Source organism: Anopheles coustani, chromosome 2 (assembly GCF_943734705.1).
Source record: "Anopheles coustani chromosome 2, idAnoCousDA_361_x.2, whole genome shotgun sequence".
Classification (NCBI taxonomy): Eukaryota; Metazoa; Arthropoda; class Insecta; order Diptera; family Culicidae; genus Anopheles; species Anopheles coustani.
Window position 1 is genome coordinate 66,076,791 of NC_071289.1, and position 17,172 is coordinate 66,093,962.

The window sequence follows — 17,172 nt, forward strand, 5'->3', positions numbered from 1 at the left end:
ATGTTCGACCGGTTACAAATTTCAGTCAGATATATTATTCATGTTAAAAGCGGATAGTGTCTTTCCAGAATAAAAATGGTCGATTACACGAATCGGTAACACTGTAATCCTGTACATTTGTTTCCTAGCTTAATGAATTTTGGGTTTTCTACTTGATGTTCAACATCAAGTGAACAAATCAACATTTGTTTTAAACACCTTCAAGTGTTCCATTCTTTCACTATAAATGGTCAGTACAAGTTTAAGTACAAGTATATGTTAAGAAACAGTTTATTCGTAAGCCTTACTTTACCTTCAGACTCACCTAACGGAAGGCGGGGGGCGGCTCACGGGTGAACACTGAACGGATAGGTTACAAGCAATGGGACCATTCGTAGCTCCTTCCCGCTAATTGTCACTTTGACCGATAATGAGCAACACGTTGGACAGCAGGTGCAGATAATCTTCCTCCACCAGTTGTACGTACGATAACCCGGTGTAGCGTGGTTCTTCCGGCTCTAAGAATATCGGTTCGTCTTCCGGCTCTAGGAAGGCCATACTTTTCGCATCGTCATCCATCGCCTGGTCGTCGAACATGACCCGTTTAGCCGAAGCCGAAGGTGACGGTTTCAGGATTCCTCGTAGCATCGGCGTGGAAGGACTGCCCCTGGTGCCACTCGGGGAAGGCTGTTCCGCGGTTGTTTGATGCTGTCGATGCTGCAAGTGCATCTTTCGGACCACGTTTATGCGCATCGAGTTTTTGCTAGTGGACGATAGCTTTCTTCCTGGCTGTTGGCCTTCTTTCGCACCGGAGTAGCTGGGAGCGGTGTCCATCGCGTCGTTCGCATAGTCGGTATCGTTGTAGATCGGTACGGCACCGTGTTTTTTGCGCGCTAGAATGCTCTTCGCGTCCTTTAGGATGCGTTTCTTCACGAAGTCGTGAAATATCAGCAGTTCCGTGCTAAGTTCCCGCTTGATCAGCTGCTTCTCCCGCTGGGACAGATTGGCGTCCTTGAGCGCGAGTAAGCTTTGCGATGCGAGAAGTGTTAGGACGACCTCCAGTCCGCCAATGCACAGCTTCGAGTCCATATGGGACAGCAGCTCGTTGGACAGCGTGATGGCATTGGTGGAGGTGTAGCTGGAGACACTCGTCATCGAGAGGGTTTTTGCAAACTGCGTTCGCTTACCCCGAGATGCCACGGGTGACGAAGGGGACAGCGTGTCACCCAGTGCCACCCGGCCCGCTCTCGAGGAGGACCTCACAATGCTACCGTCCATTACATCCTGTTCATCGGGGGCATTCTCGTTGGTCGGAAGTTCATTCAACGGGGTTTCCGTGAACACATAATGTTGCTGTAAGGCGGAAAAGCGGAGTTGAGAGAATTAATCAAATGTCGTGAACGGTCCTTGCAACGGTGTTACCTACCAAGTTCAACACTTTTGTAAAGATGCCAACGGCCTGCAGCAACGAACCGAAACTAAGCTGCGAGTAGTTGTCGGTACTGATCTTTGGCGCACCGAACTGTATCTCGATCAAGGGTGTCCACTGGCTCGGAATGAAATCCACACTACACAGGAGCGTAAGCAGGGGCGGGCTGTAGAGCAACAAACACCTGGTGCACAGTGTCACGATCTCGATTAGATTGTTCATCGCACCCACCAGCTCGTCCGAGGTGTCGAGCATCGGGTCCATGTCCAGCTCGGGTAGGATGAAGCTGCTATTGTCGGCCGCACCCGTCGTCAGCCGTTTCAATATTTTCGGCCGGTACAGCAAGGATATGGTATGGTCGAGCAATATCTGTGTGCAACGCTGTGAAAAGCGAAATAGTCGAAGAAAGATATAAATTAAAAGGTCGTGAATTCATGATAATGGATGCGATGAGAGAAAATACCGTACTCGGGTTATTAAGAGCTCGATCTCGGCATTCACTTACCATCAGATTCAGCATACTCTGGGAGTGCTCGAGGCGCCATTCTTTATCGTACTGCATCATCGTGCAGAGCAGTGTCAGTGTTTCGCGTATTAGAACGACCGCGTTCGGTTCGAGCGATTGTTTGGCAAGCATCAGCGAGTCCATGAGGTACTCCTCGTGAATGCCGACGAAGAATATCGCATCCCGCAGAAACCGGTAACCATGCTTGGCCAGCAGCAAACGTACCAGTTCAATTCCCTTGGAGTAGATTGGCCACCAATCCTGCGTTTGCCACTGTTGGTGAGTTTCCTGAAAAATAACAACAACGGGCATATTGAGAAAACCCGATTCTTGGAACCGATTTATCTTTTTTCCATCCACCTACATTGGCGCTAACGAAGGGACGCTGTAGGAGCTCCTTGGGCGGCAACAATTTGAGCCAAAGATAGTCCCCAACGTCGCTGAAGAGCAACTCTTCCGAGCACCCGCTCTCCGCCAGGAGGTTCAACAGGTTCAGCAGCTCCATGGCAAGCTTCCGTCGATCGTACTCGGGTAGCACCGTACCGGTGATGCTTAGCAGCCGCTGGAACAGTTTCCCTCTCACCAACCAACCCACCCACCCGCGGGAACTGATCGACTGCGGTCTGTCCACGTCCGGATGATCTAGGCTAATGATGAGCTGCTTCAGCAAATTGATCGCGAGCAGCAAGGAATTGTACTGCCTTTCGCCGCTCGCATCACTGGGCTTTTTCGCCTTCAGACCATTCGCTTGGAGAGCCATTTCGAGGGTGTATATCTCCTCGCCGGCGATTGTGACCGCGGAACGGGTGAATTCGGCCGCGATTGGTCCATTTTGCTGCAGCCGATCGGACTGCAGCTCTATGATCTTGATTGCGGTTGCCAGCAGTGCTTCCCGGGCACGCTGGTGAATGTCCGCGTACGACACAGCTAGCAGACTTAGCAGCGTATCCGTTTGCCCTAGCATCCGGTCGTCCTTGGTCGTGTCGTCGGTGAACTTGTGGTCAAAGTCCGACAGCACGATCAAGTACAGCTCGGACAGTACGATCAGTGGGCGCAGGTCCTGTATCTGCTTGATACGGTCCACCAGTACCACAAGCAGCCGCTCTGCGAGGTACACTTTACAGCGCTCGTGAATGGCAATGGTTGGTTCCTTCTTGCGCAAGATCAGCACCATGAGATCCTTGAACGATTGCAGCCGCCCAAGCCAGTCAGGTGTTTGCTCGTAGTCGTCGCACCACGAGGTGGAACTTGCAGATGTCGTTAGGCTCGCTTCGTGTCCATCGCTTTGCTCACTCAAATTCGCTGCGAGCGTTGTTTCGTTCGGTAAATCCAGCACCGTATCGACCCACCGCGAGAATACGCTCTGCGTTTGGGTAAACCGCTCGAACACCTTCACCAACTCCGGATCCATCCTGGAACCACCAGCTGCCGGACTGACGCGGAACAACTCGATTCCGAGTATATTGAAGAGCTGACTGTACGAGCGCACGTTGGTCGCGATCTGCTCACTGAACAGTGGATTGCAGAGTGAGGGCCAGAAGCTTGGTTTTTGCAGCAGCCCACTTACCAGCGCCTGCATGTTGTTTTTCCACAGCGCATGAAACAAGGACATGATGCGCGACAACAGCGGACTGGCGAGTTTGCTCGGATCGGCCGAAATCGCCTCCAGGAACTCCTCCATGTACGTCGGCACACCGGCGTTCATCATCGTTTTCGGCCGGCCTTTTCCTACGCCCGTCATGGCATCCTTACAACCTCCGCCGAGCAGTAACCGTCGGTCACGCTTACCGTAGTTCACCTTGAAGAACGCCTCCGTCAGTCCCGGCTGCTTGTGGACGCACGCTTCGACAAACTCCAGCACGGCCAGCTTCAGATCGTCGCTTTCGATCGCGTCGTGCAGCCGCTCGAGGAATGTGTGCCGGATCTGGTCCGGTTCCATATCGAGGCAAGCCAGCAGCGACATACGAAACTCGATGGCGAACCGTCGAAGCAGGCGACAGGAAAGAATGGGCAGCCGTGGATTGAAGATGTTGCTCATGTACCCCGTTACCATGGGAATGATGCGCAGCGTGTCGCGCTGCTTCGGCTGTGTGTAGATCGCAGACTCCAGCGGTGAAAGGTCGTACTCGTGGATGTGCTTTTTCAGCTTTAAAATTTGCATCAAGATCGTCATCGAGTACTGAATCATCAGGTTGAGCTGCTGCTCCGGGACCAGCATCCAGTTCGGCTCGCGTTCCATCACCGCCTGCAGGTACCCATTGCCGAGGCCGACGATTTTCAGCAGCACCATCCCATTGTCCCGATTCAGCAGGCTGTAAATGCACACATCGCGCAAAACGCGCCGTGCGAAATCGCCCCGCAGCTTGTCCTCGCTCAGCTGCAGGATGTCGTAGATGTACTGCACCACGAACACCATCACCCGGTACCGGTCGGAGCCGGTTTCGTACCGCCAGTTGTTCGCGTGTGGTAGCACTTCGCGCAGGAGAAATATGGCACCCGGTAGCTCAACGCCGAACACATTGTCCCGTCCCAGCTTGGTGTACGTGCGGAGGAAGTTAAAGTACGCCAGCAGTATCGGATAGCGGCCGGCGTTTCTCTCCACATTCATCAGGTAGTATCCGATGAGGCTCGAATCGTAGCCTACTCCGTTCGCGTAATCCTGATAGCTAAGGTTGGCGTTGTTCACCGACGGAAGTATGTTCAGGTTGATGATGCGTGTGTAGATTTCCTGCTCGAACAGTGGCACAAGGGCAGCGCAAACATTCAAGCACTGCACCAGCAAATCGAGCGGTGGATTGGGGATGGATTTAAACTTCAGCAGCACGTCGAACACCATCTCCGTCGGGTGGACCATTTCGGAGGAGATGTCATGCGGTTGCTGGATCCGTTTAACGGCCACCGCCAGATACTTCAGCCCGGTGGCAATTCGCTGCACGCGATCGGAGTTAAGCGTGCTCATGTCTGCCGCATCCTGCAGTAGTTCGTTGATTTCATGATGCAAGGCGTTGAAGTAATTGTACCGCGTGCGGAAATGAATGTACGTTTTCTGCCCGTGTACGTCACGCACGATCAACTTCGTCCCACGGGGAATGCTGAAATTGATCTTTCGTGATGGTGTGTACTCCCTGCACAGGACAAACTCATCGTCGTTCGTGCTGGAAGCCTTGCGCACCTCGTATCGATCGGCACCGCTGTAGAGCTCGGTGTACACGGGTAGATTTTCCAGCAACCCCTGGATGTAGGCGTTTTGTGTGGAACCAGCCGTGGCCAGCGCGTACGAAACCTTCGAGAGGGGCATAAACTCTACCGGAAATTGTTCCAAGCTGATATTGAACAGTGCTCTTATGGGATGATCTTCTGTCTTGCAAAACTCCGTCGCTATCGTTGGTGAGGTTAGGAGTTCCGCAAGCAGATCGTATATTTTACTATGATGCGCAATCGATTCGTCCGCGTCGAATAGTTGGCACAGAAAACCGAGATGATTGAAGACAGATTTCCGAACAATCCTCGATAGCAAACTTTGATCCTTGAACATCGGATGCGAGACGATCGCATGCATGTACTCAAATACACCCAGTTTAACCGCACGAGAGCCCAGCTGCTGGTAACGCCTCGTGGCGTCTTCATCCTCCACGGTATGCTGAAGACGAAAGTTGAACAACATCCACACGAGCAACAGGGGTCCATGCTCGACGAACTGATGCAATGACACGATTGGTGCATCGAGCGCGGCCACGACTTTCTCGATCCATTCAGCGTCGTCGAATTTATCGGAAAGATCGAGCGTTCGAAAGACAAGCGCTAGCTCATTGTACGTAATCCGTTTGACCAGCTCTAGGTGAATTTCCGACCCAGGGTCCAGGTGGTCCTGCTGCTTGCCAAATGAGTGCTCTCGGAAGAGCTTGAACAATTGATCCAACTCCTCCGGACTGATGCCGCTGTAGTGCACGATGAGTAGAAGAATGTGCAATACTTCGTTTGTCTCCCGCAGCCGTCGTTCCGCACACACCACCTTCGATTGGTGGTGCATAATATCATTCGGTGACGTTTTCTGGGCGTTCACTGAATCAACAATTAGGTACTTCAGTTGCGCAAGATATGACTTCCGCAGCGCTGGCAGGCCAATCTTTTCCACCACCTCACGATATTCCTTAGAGTATGGGTGGCTTCCGGAGTGGAAATACTCCAGCAGATTTTTCACCACTTTGAGCAACGCCATACGCTCGATCGTATGATACGTCCAGATGTCGTGGAGTAGCTTTACCATCGAGGTTTCCGCGGAAATGTACTCGGCCAACGCTGTGGCAGCACCGCGGTACTCGTTTACTAAATAGAAACACAATATCTGCCATGACTGGATGGCGTCAATGTCCTGCAACGAAAGTGTAATAAGAGTAATTAGTACAGCTTTGCACTTCTATACACATTTGCTAACGACCTACCAAATATTGGTGCAACTTATTCGCAAACGGTTGAAGCTTCAACTGATTTCGGTCTTTAATAATTTTCTGTAACTTATCTTCCGACTCCTTACTGGGCTTTTTATACTGAAGTAAACCATCCACCAGCTCTTTCGAAACTTGCAGTAACTTTTCTTTAACATCCGCATTGGGTGTACCGTAGTGTATTCCTGAAACAAATTGCCAAAGCTTTTTCCATTGGCTAGGGAACGAAAAAAAGAAACCGAAGCATAGCGGCAACGAGGTTATGTCGATGTAAACAATGCCAAGTGGTGCGCATTTTCGGCCCACTCTGGAGAGGTATGCAAAGCATTCGACAACTTACATCACATCTCCATTGATATCATCCATTTCTACTATTAAACTGTATGATGAACGAATTTGGAACTCGTTTTATAACTACTTTACTGCAACTTTTGATACAAATCGCAGACTTCGGTTGATTCCCAAATTTACCGCTTTTGTGTTGTGACAGTTGATAGAAAGTGCCTAATGGTTTTCTACTTCTGTGTAGAAATAACTTCCATGAAAATAGCCATAAAACTATCTGTTACGATTGGAAAACTACGCAAATTTAATACCGACCCGTCTTAGTCATAATTCTTCTAATTTATTGGTTGGTTTTAAACCAAATTGAACTTGTGAGCCCGATTTTTTTCAAATTTTTCATTTTCTATTAATCTTGAGTTGCATAGCCAAACCCATAAGCAAATGGAATTTTTCATAATATGACGGCATGATCTGTTTGTGTTCAGAAATTACAAACGGAAAACAGAGATAGGAAATATTCCTTGATTCAGTCGCAACCTCGCACATTGCGTAGACTGTGGCAGATTGCAAAAATCCAAAACAAGGTCAGCTGTCAGTGAGCTGTCCATTGTTCTGAAACGAATTTTAATTGATTTTGATTAGCTGCTCATCCCGCAGAACGAAATTTGTGATCGTTACCGATGCAGGGGACGAAAAAGCTTCTTTTGCAAACATAATTAATCGATTAAAGCATCAATACGGGTGTTGGTAGTATCGCTAAAGTGGTGATAACAATGTCGTCAAAGATTTTCTGTGACAAAACGCTGCTGAAACGAACGTGCTAGTGATAATGGGGCACTCCAGAGACAGGCGGTGAATGTTGCTACTACATCCGATACGCTTGGTGGGAAGTGGCGATGTGATATCAGTTGACCAGCGTGGTGTGGTGTTAAATCTCTGATAAGGAAAGGCATAACCAAAGCGCGGACGGAGTTTGAGAATCTATTCCTCAATGGCTCAACCATTTACCTGGTAAGACAAAATGGAAGGTTTCAAAACAGTTTATTTATATCGCATTAACTCGTTAGCAATTAACGATCTCGCATGAGAAAATGGGGTATCTAGCAGGTCGTAAAACTAAATCAACTTGACATTGTTCCTGCCACCGTCCCATCGTCACCCCATCATCTATGCTCAATCAAAGCTTCATCCGTGTGCAGTTTTTGTTTACTTTTACTGCAAAATAAACTACAATGCCCCGTTGGCGCATGCACAGACGTAAACGGGTCGCCAGACGGGTGTTGACGGAAAGGCGCAAGGTTCAAAACTCTGGCAGCAAATATTTGACCAGTAAATTGGTTCTGGTTGTCAACCCCCCCATCTGAGAGGCGCCCTTTTCCGTAGCTTAAACGATGGTGCCGTGGGCTCTATGGGCAGTCGCGGTTGCCTGGCAGCCAATTTAGCTGTTGGCGTTCACCTAAATCGATGGTAATTGATGATGGCGACAGTCGCGCCGTTAGAGTCAAGGGAGAGGGCTGCGGTCACAACCATCGAACGCTTCCTACTAGCAATCGCTGTATTCGTTTCTCCTTTTCTAATGTTATTCTTTTAATCCCTTTGCTACTTTGTTATCTGATGGCGGAAGAACTGTATAGATTAAATGTAAATGAAAAACATGAACCAAGCTGCAATGAGGTGTTTTAATATTTTAAATTCCAACTGGTTCATAGACGTGCACCCTTGAACAGCACGATGGCTTCACCTTGTTCGGCTTGGCCAAATGGCCACATTCTGTTGACATAACGAAACGTGTACGGTCACGTGGTTAATATGGTAACTTCTTTTCGCTGCAGGTTTCCCGTGAACCACCTTGGGAATGCCAAGAACAATGAGCGACTGCAAAAGTCCTACGAATACCCGTCCTCGGTACCATTGTGTTCAGCGAATGATGTGCAACTTCGATTTCTCTGCCCGGATGATCTCGAGGAGGTGCGCACCTTATGTCAGGACTGGTTCCCGATCGACTACCCGCTATCGTGGTACGTGGACATAACGTCCAGCACGCGATTTTACGCCCTAGCCGCGGTGTACAATTTCAGTATCATTGGATTGATAGTGGCCGAAATAAAATCGTACAACAAACTCAACAAAGAGGTAAACAAATTAAAACATTTTTTTCCTTTCTGACATACATTTTAATGGCTTTTCCTTCGCTTCACTAAAGGATCGAGGCATTCTTCCGGAATCCATGGGACGTGATGCAGAGATTGGATACATTCTATCGCTCGGCGTGCACCGAAAGTACCGCCAGAACGGTATCGGGTCACTGCTGCTCGACTCCCTCATCAACCACCTCACGACCGCCGAGCGGCACAAGGTGAAGGCTATTTTTCTGCACGTGTTAACCACCAACCGGACCGCCATACTTTTCTACGAACGAAGGGGGTAGGTAAACGGGGTATCGGGTGGAAGACGGGATTTGCTTAAAAATGTCGTTTAATTTTATCGATTCCACAGGTTCGTTCTTCATTCCTTTCTGCCTTACTACTACTCAATACGAGGGAAGTGTAAAGATGGTTTCACATACGTCTCCTACATCAACGGTGGCCACTCTCCGTGGAGTTTATAATATCCTTTTCAAGCACAACATTTACAAACTGCCTTAAATATTAAGCTTTCATTGTAATCTAAACATTCATTGAAAGCTGCTCTAGCCAAAAGCAAAATATCTCCTTAACCACCAACTTTACCGATTATTTGAAGTACTGGTGCTCGCAGATCCTAACTGCCGGAGGTCTTTGCCCGTGGATCTGTGGTCGGATGCGAACGGCCTTTCGCTGGGTATGCTATCGTACGGTCGGCCGCTTCAACCTCCAGCAGGACGACTAGCTTCAGCCAGGAGCGCAGGATAATTTTGCCTACTCTGTTTGATTTTAGCCTACTGTGTTTTATAAATGTTTCCGGTTGAACCTGTTTTACCATTTCTTGCCCTAAAAGAAGGATCACCGTGGGAAGATCGTAGCATCGGTATATGTCGTACGATAACGACATAATAGATTTTATAAAAAAAAACTATGATAAAAGACAAAAAGGAACAGTCTAACGCGCTCAACAAACGGATCATCAGTAGATTGGTATTATTATTTTAATCCTCACCTCACCACGTTTATGTTATTTGTTTGTTAAAGATCTCACAAGCACACGAAACTTTCAAACCATCCACACACGCACCACCATCAACCTCTTTACTTTAAGGGTTAATTACTAGCTCCGCAGCTTCGTTATCATATCGGTGAGAGAGTGGGGCGAGCATTTTGTGTTTGTGATAATTCATTCTTCCTCGAGTGCCTCGAGTTGAGAAACATAGAATAATTTGTATTGAAATAGACCAATATAACATTTTTTTATCGCAGTTGTACATAAAGCAAATCGACCAACTAGAGAAGAAAATTGCCGTATAATGGAGAAAGGATCTAAACAGGAAGAACGCAAAAAAAACAAATATAAACAGAACATCTAAGTCAAATCATGTGAAAGACAAAGAATACAAGCAAAAATAAGATAAAACTAACGAAATCGGCGAGAAAAGAAAAACGTAGCACAATTTATACCCGAGATATATACTAAAACCTCGTAGAGGCAGTAAACCTCGTAGTAATCAAGAAGGTTGATTAATACGGTTTTAATATTGCTATTATTTTATGAAAACGCTTAACAACAAATCAAAAAAAAACGTATCGAAACGTTGATAACAGACGCAAACCGAGACGCTGAGAGAAGAGAGATACAGGCACGGTTTTTGTTGAGTATTTAAAAAGGTGTTCAGTACCGCACGCGGATGCGATAGGATATTTGTTGAGTGAAAATAAAATGGGATGGTCATTTTAATGGCATCTAGAGATATGACCACACAAAAAATCCGACAAAAGACAAACGCAAACAGACAAAAAAAAAGATAAACAAAACCCAAGGGAATAACGCATGGATGTTTTATGTAATATCTAAGATGATATTTATCGAGTGGATAAAGACAAAGAGTGTAGATGTTATTCCCATTGTTGGAAACTTTCTGAGCGATGGGCGATAAGGTTTTGTTTTTTTTTATTAAATCGGCCATCATAGGTTGTTTAGTGGAAAAGTTATGCCAAAAATATAGTGTAATGAACAACTTTATTCATTGCTTTCTTTTCTTTCAGCTTCGAAAGGGGTGGTTTCAGAAAAGATCGTCCTATTTTACTTGACGTTCTTACTCTTCTTCTTGGACTTTGCCGGCGTAGGATCGCCCTTCCGTTTCGGTTGTACTTCCGTGTCGCCGGAACTCGCCGTTCTCGGTACGCTAAACCCTTCAATGTACGGTTCAACCAGCTCAAATACGAGCTTCTCGTGCTGCACGTTGGTCGAATCCAAACTCAACCGCACAGTGACCGGATCGAACGCCCGGAACACGACGTCACCGCAGCGTTGCGTCTGCTCCTCTTCGTCGTACACGAACCGGACGCCCGTTTTGATTTCCTCGTTGTTCCTGCCGGTAACGTAGATTGTGCCCTCGAAGCCATACTTCGGTACCAGCACCTGGAGGGCGTTCTTGCGGATGAAAAGGATGTAAGCTTGCTCGTCCTCGGACCGATTGCGGAAGAACAGATGGGTGTGTAGGGCAACCGAGGCACGGCCGGCGTACTGTGCCATCCGGTTGCGGTAGTTCAGGTTGTTGCAGAGGTTCGAGTTGAGCCTCTTATCCAGCAGCTCCGGGTAGGTCGAATCGGCCCCAACGCAAGCGGCCAGCAGCCGATGCACGATGATATCGGCGTACCGTCGGATGGGGGACGTGAAATGGGTGTAGATCGGTGCCGCAAGACCGTAGTGGAAGAATTCATCTCGCTGCAGGGTGCCGCTGATGAAGTAGACCGCCTGCATCATGCACCGGGTGGCCAGTATGCGCAGCATGGTATTGAAGTAGGGATTTTCCGGTTTGACCGCTTCGTCCAGGCTGGTCGCCAGTTGCTTCCCGCTAGTGGTGATGATATCGAATCCTTGATGTTTGGCCGCCTTGATCAGCGGTTCGTAGTTGTTCTGCGGAGGACACGGATGCCGGCGCAACATGGCACACTCGGGGAACTCCTGTTCGATTTTTTCCGCCACGGACACGTTCGCCAACAACATGAACTCTTCCACCATCGAGTTCGTTTCCAGCATCTGCTTTGCCTTCACGTCGATCGGATCGTGCGTTTCGCTGTCGACCTGAAAGCGAATCTCGGGCGAGGCCAACACGAGCGCCCCATTATCCGTGCGGCGCTGTTTGAGCACCTTTGCGAGCTTGTTCAGCAGCCGCAACGAAATAGCCACATCGTTCTGCTGTTTCGCATCGTCGATGATTAGTTGCGCTTGTTCGTACGTGAGCGCACTCTTCGACTTGATTACGCTCTTGTGGAACTTGACGTGCTTTATCTTCGCCTCATCGTCCAGTTCCCACACGCAGGAGAAAGCGAACCGCTCCTCGCCACCACGCAGCGAGCAGAGATTCGAGCTGAGCAACTCCGGCACCATGTCGATGCGGTTGTCGACCAGATAGACCGTCGTGGCGCGACTTGCCGCCTCCCGGTCCATCGCATTGCCCGGTCGGATGAAGTGGCTCACGTCGGCAATGTGTACGCCAACCTCAATGTTACCGTTCGGGAGCCGGCGAGCATGTAGCGCATCGTCAATGTCCGTACATCCGGGCGGATCCACCGAGCAGATGGTGAGCGCACGTAAATCTACCCTACTCTTTAGGTCCTCCTCCGTAATAACCCACGGTAGTTGGGGCAGACAGGCAAGAACGTCCTCGGAGAAGCGAGCGTGCGGGACGTCGTGCTCGAGAAGGATCACTTCGTTTTCCGTTTCTTTCGAACCGATCGGACCAAGCGCCCTCACAAAGTGTCCCTGTGGGTAGCGCGAGTGTCGTGGCCACTGATCGATCGCCACGATGATACGCTGCGAAAGGAGCGTAGCGGCCTGTCGAGTTTCGATGCGGATGCGTGGAATTTTTCTTTCAGCTGGGACGAAAATGTGGCGCGTCGACCCTGGGATGTGGCTTGGCAGCAGAATGCCACAGTACTGGCGCCATTTACGCTTTATGATGCCCACCACTCGGCCGGTCGGCTCGCGCTCCGCCTGCGCCTTTTCGTTGAACGTTGGATCCGGCTCGATCATATCACCGGGATCGTTCTGTTCGTCCACCAGCACCACATCACTGGGCGCTTTCCATTCGCGCTCCGGAAGCATCTCGATCGCGACCACATCCCCATCGACGGCACGGTTAAGATTTAATCGGCCCTGGATGAGAACAGGTTTTTCGACACCCTCCACCCGGACGTACCCCTCGAGGAAGTTTTCCCGGGAAGCTAAGAAAGCACCCTGCATGAGGGTGGCATTCTTGATGCCTTGGTGAATCTGCGTGGCCGTCAGATGGGAGGGAAACAGTGGATCCTTACTCTCACCAACTGCGTCACGTTGTGAGATTTTATCCACCAGATGGGCGTACTCCTGTTTGGCCGCTTTCATGTACTCCGAGGCAGAGCACGCGTTTAGTCCCAACTGTACCGCTTTGCTTCGGTTATCCGCGTCATCGGAAAGCAGCACAATCCGTGGCCTCGGCTTTGCCTTTTTTCCCTGGGCCGAGTTCAAGTGCTGTTCGTACCACAAGGCTGCATTCCGGATCATACGATCGTTTCGATCGTTGGCCGATTCTCCCGGCATTCGTTCCGCGTACGTGTCCTTGTGATGCTCGTTCACGAAGGTGTAGAACTTTTTACCGGGCGACGCCAAGACCGCTCGCAGCCTTTTGTACACCAGGGCGCTTCGATGCTTCACCTCATCCAGCACCGTGTTCAGAATGATAACATTCCTTACCGCACTCTCCTCCAGCAGGTCCATCTGGTACAGGATCACGTTTGTGTCCAGCAGCAGGTAGTGCGAAAAGGGGAACAACTCGCTGACCGGTTCCGGAAGCTCGTCCAGCAGGATACCGTTTTCACCCTGTGTGCACTTCCTGCATGCTTCCGACCCGCACCAGATATCATCGCGCAGATAATGTTCCCGTACTATCTTGAGAATATTACCACGTTTGGTTTTCTTCATAAACACTTTGTTTGTCAACATGTTGATGGTTGCTCACACGCTTCGGGGCTCAATGTTGTTCGATAAAACGTGGCCTTACTTTTCCGCATCAACGCCGATGATTTTGTTACGTGTTTCGTTTGTATGTTTTGTTGCATCAGATGTGGACATTGGGAGTGCAGATTAAAACATGATTAATTATCCAATTATTAATAAAATTTTAAAATACTCACCAAAACCCGGCATGAACTGCAATGTTTGTGAAACATTGAAACCACACTTGTGGAAATGTCAGTTCTGATCGATGAACATCTTTGAGATGTCGACAGTCGGAATATCGATGAACAGATTAGTCGACTCGATGAAGCTTGTGATGTACAATACAGGTGAACGTCTATTATTCGAGAGGTCCCCGGATTAGATTTCGATCCTCTCTGATTTCTTAGAATATTTTGCCAAAATGTTCTATGAACTTTACGTTTTAAACTAAACAAAAAAATAATACAGTGTTTATGTGAACCTTGGTCACGTACGCAGCCAATGTCGACCTTCGTAATGTTTATAAATCTATGCACTTTGATTGGCATGGAATGTAAATAAAAACAAAAGTCCACTTGTAAATTATTGTTGGTCGTATTTTATTAGTGTTTCCATCCAATTCCTGGCCAGATTTTAGCATTCTCACACTATAGCGAAGGACTAACATGTCTGAGGAAGTGTAAGTTGCCCACACAGCACTATTATTGCTGTTTGCCGTTTCTTTGCAATCATTCAACGAACATTTTTCACCCGTTCCAGTTGGGACAGCGAAAGCCAGGACATTCAGGAGCACAACGAAACGGTTAAAGCCCTCTCCGCCGGTCTGCTGCAGATCTACGAACCGAAGCTTAAGGAAGTCAAAGAAAACCTCAAAGAACTGATGTGAGCTATCAGCGAGGAACGCACCTCAGAGGTGTACGATCCATTTTGTACTCCAGCTAATGGTTCCCCTTCGATTCACTTTCAGAAACAAGCAAAATGATTTGCAAATTTCGATGACCAGTGAAAAGAATGCATTCTCCAGTCAACAAACACAAGAAGTCAACGAAATGGTAAGAGTGTGATGCTGAAGAGGTGTTTTTTTTGGCAACGAGTGCAAAACATATTAGTTTCGTGTGCAGTTATCCACAGGCGGGATTATCTATGTGGATGCAAAACCACAAACCACAGTCGTGATCATATGGGGAGTGATAACATAGGGCCATTCTAGTGTTAAACATGTATGAAGTAAATTATGGGGAACATCCAGTTATAAGCAGATAAGCATATGCTTCAAATCGGAATATATAATTTAAGGTTCATTGAATTTAAAACATTGAAACTCTCTTCATGGCTTACCGGCAAAGCCAAGCTAGATTGATTCAGGCTTATTTCCATTAAAAACATGTAATCCTCCCACGCAATCGGGTAATTTACATTTTCGGGTTAAGAATTGCATCGGTATGTCCTTGGTTGACGTTTCTTCGGTTCCGTTCGGGTCTGTCAAAACATGTGAAGTAAACATGCTGATACGTGAAAACCAAAACACAGTGAGAAAGTGTCCCGCACGGTCAGGAAAGATAAAGTTAATTTCAGACCAACAAAATGCCTCTTATAGTGATCACCGGATTGCCGCGTAGTGGTAAAACCACCCGGGCCAATGAGTTGGCAAAGTACTTCACTGACAGTGGCAAGGGACCGGTACACATCGTGTCCGAGGCGGAATGCATCGAGCGTTCCGGGTACGGCGTAAAGGAAAGCTTCATCGACACGACGAAGGAGAAACAGATCCGAGCCAGTCTGAAGTCGGAAGCCATGAAACTGTTGTCCAAATCGTCGCTCGTCATTATCGACGGTGCAAACTACATCAAAGGGTACCGGTATGAAATATACTGTGTGAGCAAGAACGCCCGCACGACGCAGTGCACGGTCTACTGCGCGATGACCCTCGAGCAACGGAACGCCCGTCGGGAGGAGATTGTACAAAATGAAACAAACTCAAGCAACGCACTCGATGGAGAGACTTTCGATGCACTTTGCCAGCGGTATGAAGAGCCGCAGGACACTAGCCGGTGGGATCGCCCACTGTTTACCATTTACGGCGATGAGACGTTGGAATTGTCCCGAATCAATGGAGCCCTTTACGAGCAGGCACCGTTGCCTCCGAATTTGGCAACACAGAACGTTAGTGAATGCCTCGCCAATTGTTGTTCATTTTTTAACGTTTTCCATTTCTCTTCATAGATGCCACTGAGTGCAACCAACTTTCTGTTCGAATTGGACAAAACCACACAAACGATCATCGATCAGATAGCGGCCGCCAGGAAAATTGGTTTGGATGGCCCGGTGGAAATTCCCCAGGCTGGAATGCGCGCAGAGGTTCCGCCGAACATGAGCGTGGCGCAATTGAACAGACATCGAAGACAATTTTTGAACTACGTTAAGATGCACACCAACGTCAGCTCGGACATCAAGAAAATACCGGCCATTTTTGTACAGTTTCTCAATACCAATACAAACAATGCATGAAAAGAGCTTTAAGAAACGTGTGTTTGAATTACTTTTTCTTACATTTTTGAATGTTATATATCATTGTAACATAACATGCTATTTTTACATATGGATTATTTCATTTTTCAAGGTGCTGAAGGTGAAAGCGTACAGAGAAAAGATAACGCGCATCAAAATGCAAATGCATCAGATTCATCAGCGTACCAAGAATCTCAGGGTAACGATGATTCGATCCCGTTGTGTGTTGCGTTATCAGAAAACGAATAAAATTCCCATTACGATTTTCCTTCCACCACCAGGCAAAGGCGCTAGAAATTCAGGAGCTCAAAGTAAACCAATGTGCAACGAAACTGCAGCAGCTACACTACGAAGAATCCCTCGTGGCCAGCAGCAAACGAACATCGCGCAAGTCCTAGAGTACGCGAAAACCTGCCCTGGCCTGTGCCAGCAAAACGCACGGTCGCGCTTGGGTAGAGGTTTACATTTGCATATAAAAGTTTTCTCTCTCTCAAAGCGGACAGTGCGGGGGATTATTGTCCCTTGGCGTAGCGCAAACAACGTGCTGGAATGATACGCATGAGAGCACACACTGGAAGTGGGTCGTTTTCTTATCGAAGCAATAGAATAGAAGGCTGAGGGTGTATGAGACGTGTACCGGAAAGACGATAGGTCAGAATATTTCAATACAATATTAGTGTAACCGTGCCTAGAAGCAGTTGGAGATGGGATGGAGGAGGATCGAGCAGTCAAAGACTGGGACAGTTATTGCCAAACAGTAAAGACAAAAATAAGAGGAAAAACAAAAAAAATTGAAACCCGAAAGATGTTTAATATTTTACCCCCCAACCCAAAGAAGAACCCCCTGTACTGTTGAGCAAAACAAATGGAATCAATCAAATAAATGAAAACAATCAAACACCGAGCAA

The 17,172-nt window shown here is 48.1% G+C and overlaps 5 protein-coding genes across 5 annotated transcripts; 3 read left to right on the plus strand and 2 right to left on the minus strand.

Moving 5' to 3' along the window:
- Positions 1-234: 234 nt before the first annotated feature.
- LOC131262402 (nucleoporin Nup188) lies at positions 235-6,793 on the minus strand. The gene is made up of 6 exons (XM_058264395.1): positions 6,699-6,793; positions 6,356-6,575; positions 2,278-6,285; positions 1,914-2,201; positions 1,406-1,789; positions 235-1,332 (listed from the first exon to the last, which is right to left on the minus strand). The coding sequence occupies exons 1-6, from the start codon at positions 6,722-6,724 to the stop codon at positions 388-390; spliced, it is 5,871 nt and encodes a 1,956-aa protein (XP_058120378.1). The 5' UTR covers positions 6,725-6,793; the 3' UTR covers positions 235-387.
- A 455-nt stretch (positions 6,794-7,248) lies between these two features.
- LOC131262105 (N-alpha-acetyltransferase 60) lies at positions 7,249-10,148 on the plus strand. Its single transcript, XM_058264028.1, has 5 exons — positions 7,249-7,654; positions 8,476-8,776; positions 8,847-9,067; positions 9,140-9,250; positions 9,373-10,148. Exons 1-5 carry the CDS (start codon positions 7,635-7,637, stop codon positions 9,509-9,511), a joined length of 792 nt encoding a protein of 263 aa, XP_058120011.1. The 5' UTR covers positions 7,249-7,634; the 3' UTR covers positions 9,512-10,148.
- A 640-nt stretch (positions 10,149-10,788) lies between these two features.
- Positions 10,789-13,997, minus strand: LOC131262104 (exosome complex exonuclease RRP44). Its single transcript, XM_058264027.1, has 2 exons — positions 13,951-13,997; positions 10,789-13,816 (listed from the first exon to the last, which is right to left on the minus strand). Exon 2 carries the CDS (start codon positions 13,757-13,759, stop codon positions 10,856-10,858), a length of 2,904 nt encoding a protein of 967 aa, XP_058120010.1. The 5' UTR covers positions 13,760-13,816; positions 13,951-13,997; the 3' UTR covers positions 10,789-10,855.
- A 311-nt stretch (positions 13,998-14,308) lies between these two features.
- Positions 14,309-17,169, plus strand: LOC131262884 (biogenesis of lysosome-related organelles complex 1 subunit 6). Its single transcript, XM_058264971.1, has 5 exons — positions 14,309-14,435; positions 14,516-14,638; positions 14,724-14,808; positions 16,377-16,463; positions 16,546-17,169. Exons 1-5 carry the CDS (start codon positions 14,422-14,424, stop codon positions 16,660-16,662), a joined length of 426 nt encoding a protein of 141 aa, XP_058120954.1. The 5' UTR covers positions 14,309-14,421; the 3' UTR covers positions 16,663-17,169.
- Positions 15,277-16,270, plus strand: LOC131262883 (protein KTI12 homolog). Its single transcript, XM_058264969.1, has 2 exons — positions 15,277-15,919; positions 15,980-16,270. Exons 1-2 carry the CDS (start codon positions 15,341-15,343, stop codon positions 16,262-16,264), a joined length of 864 nt encoding a protein of 287 aa, XP_058120952.1. The 5' UTR covers positions 15,277-15,340; the 3' UTR covers positions 16,265-16,270.
- Positions 17,170-17,172: the final 3 nt, after the last annotated feature.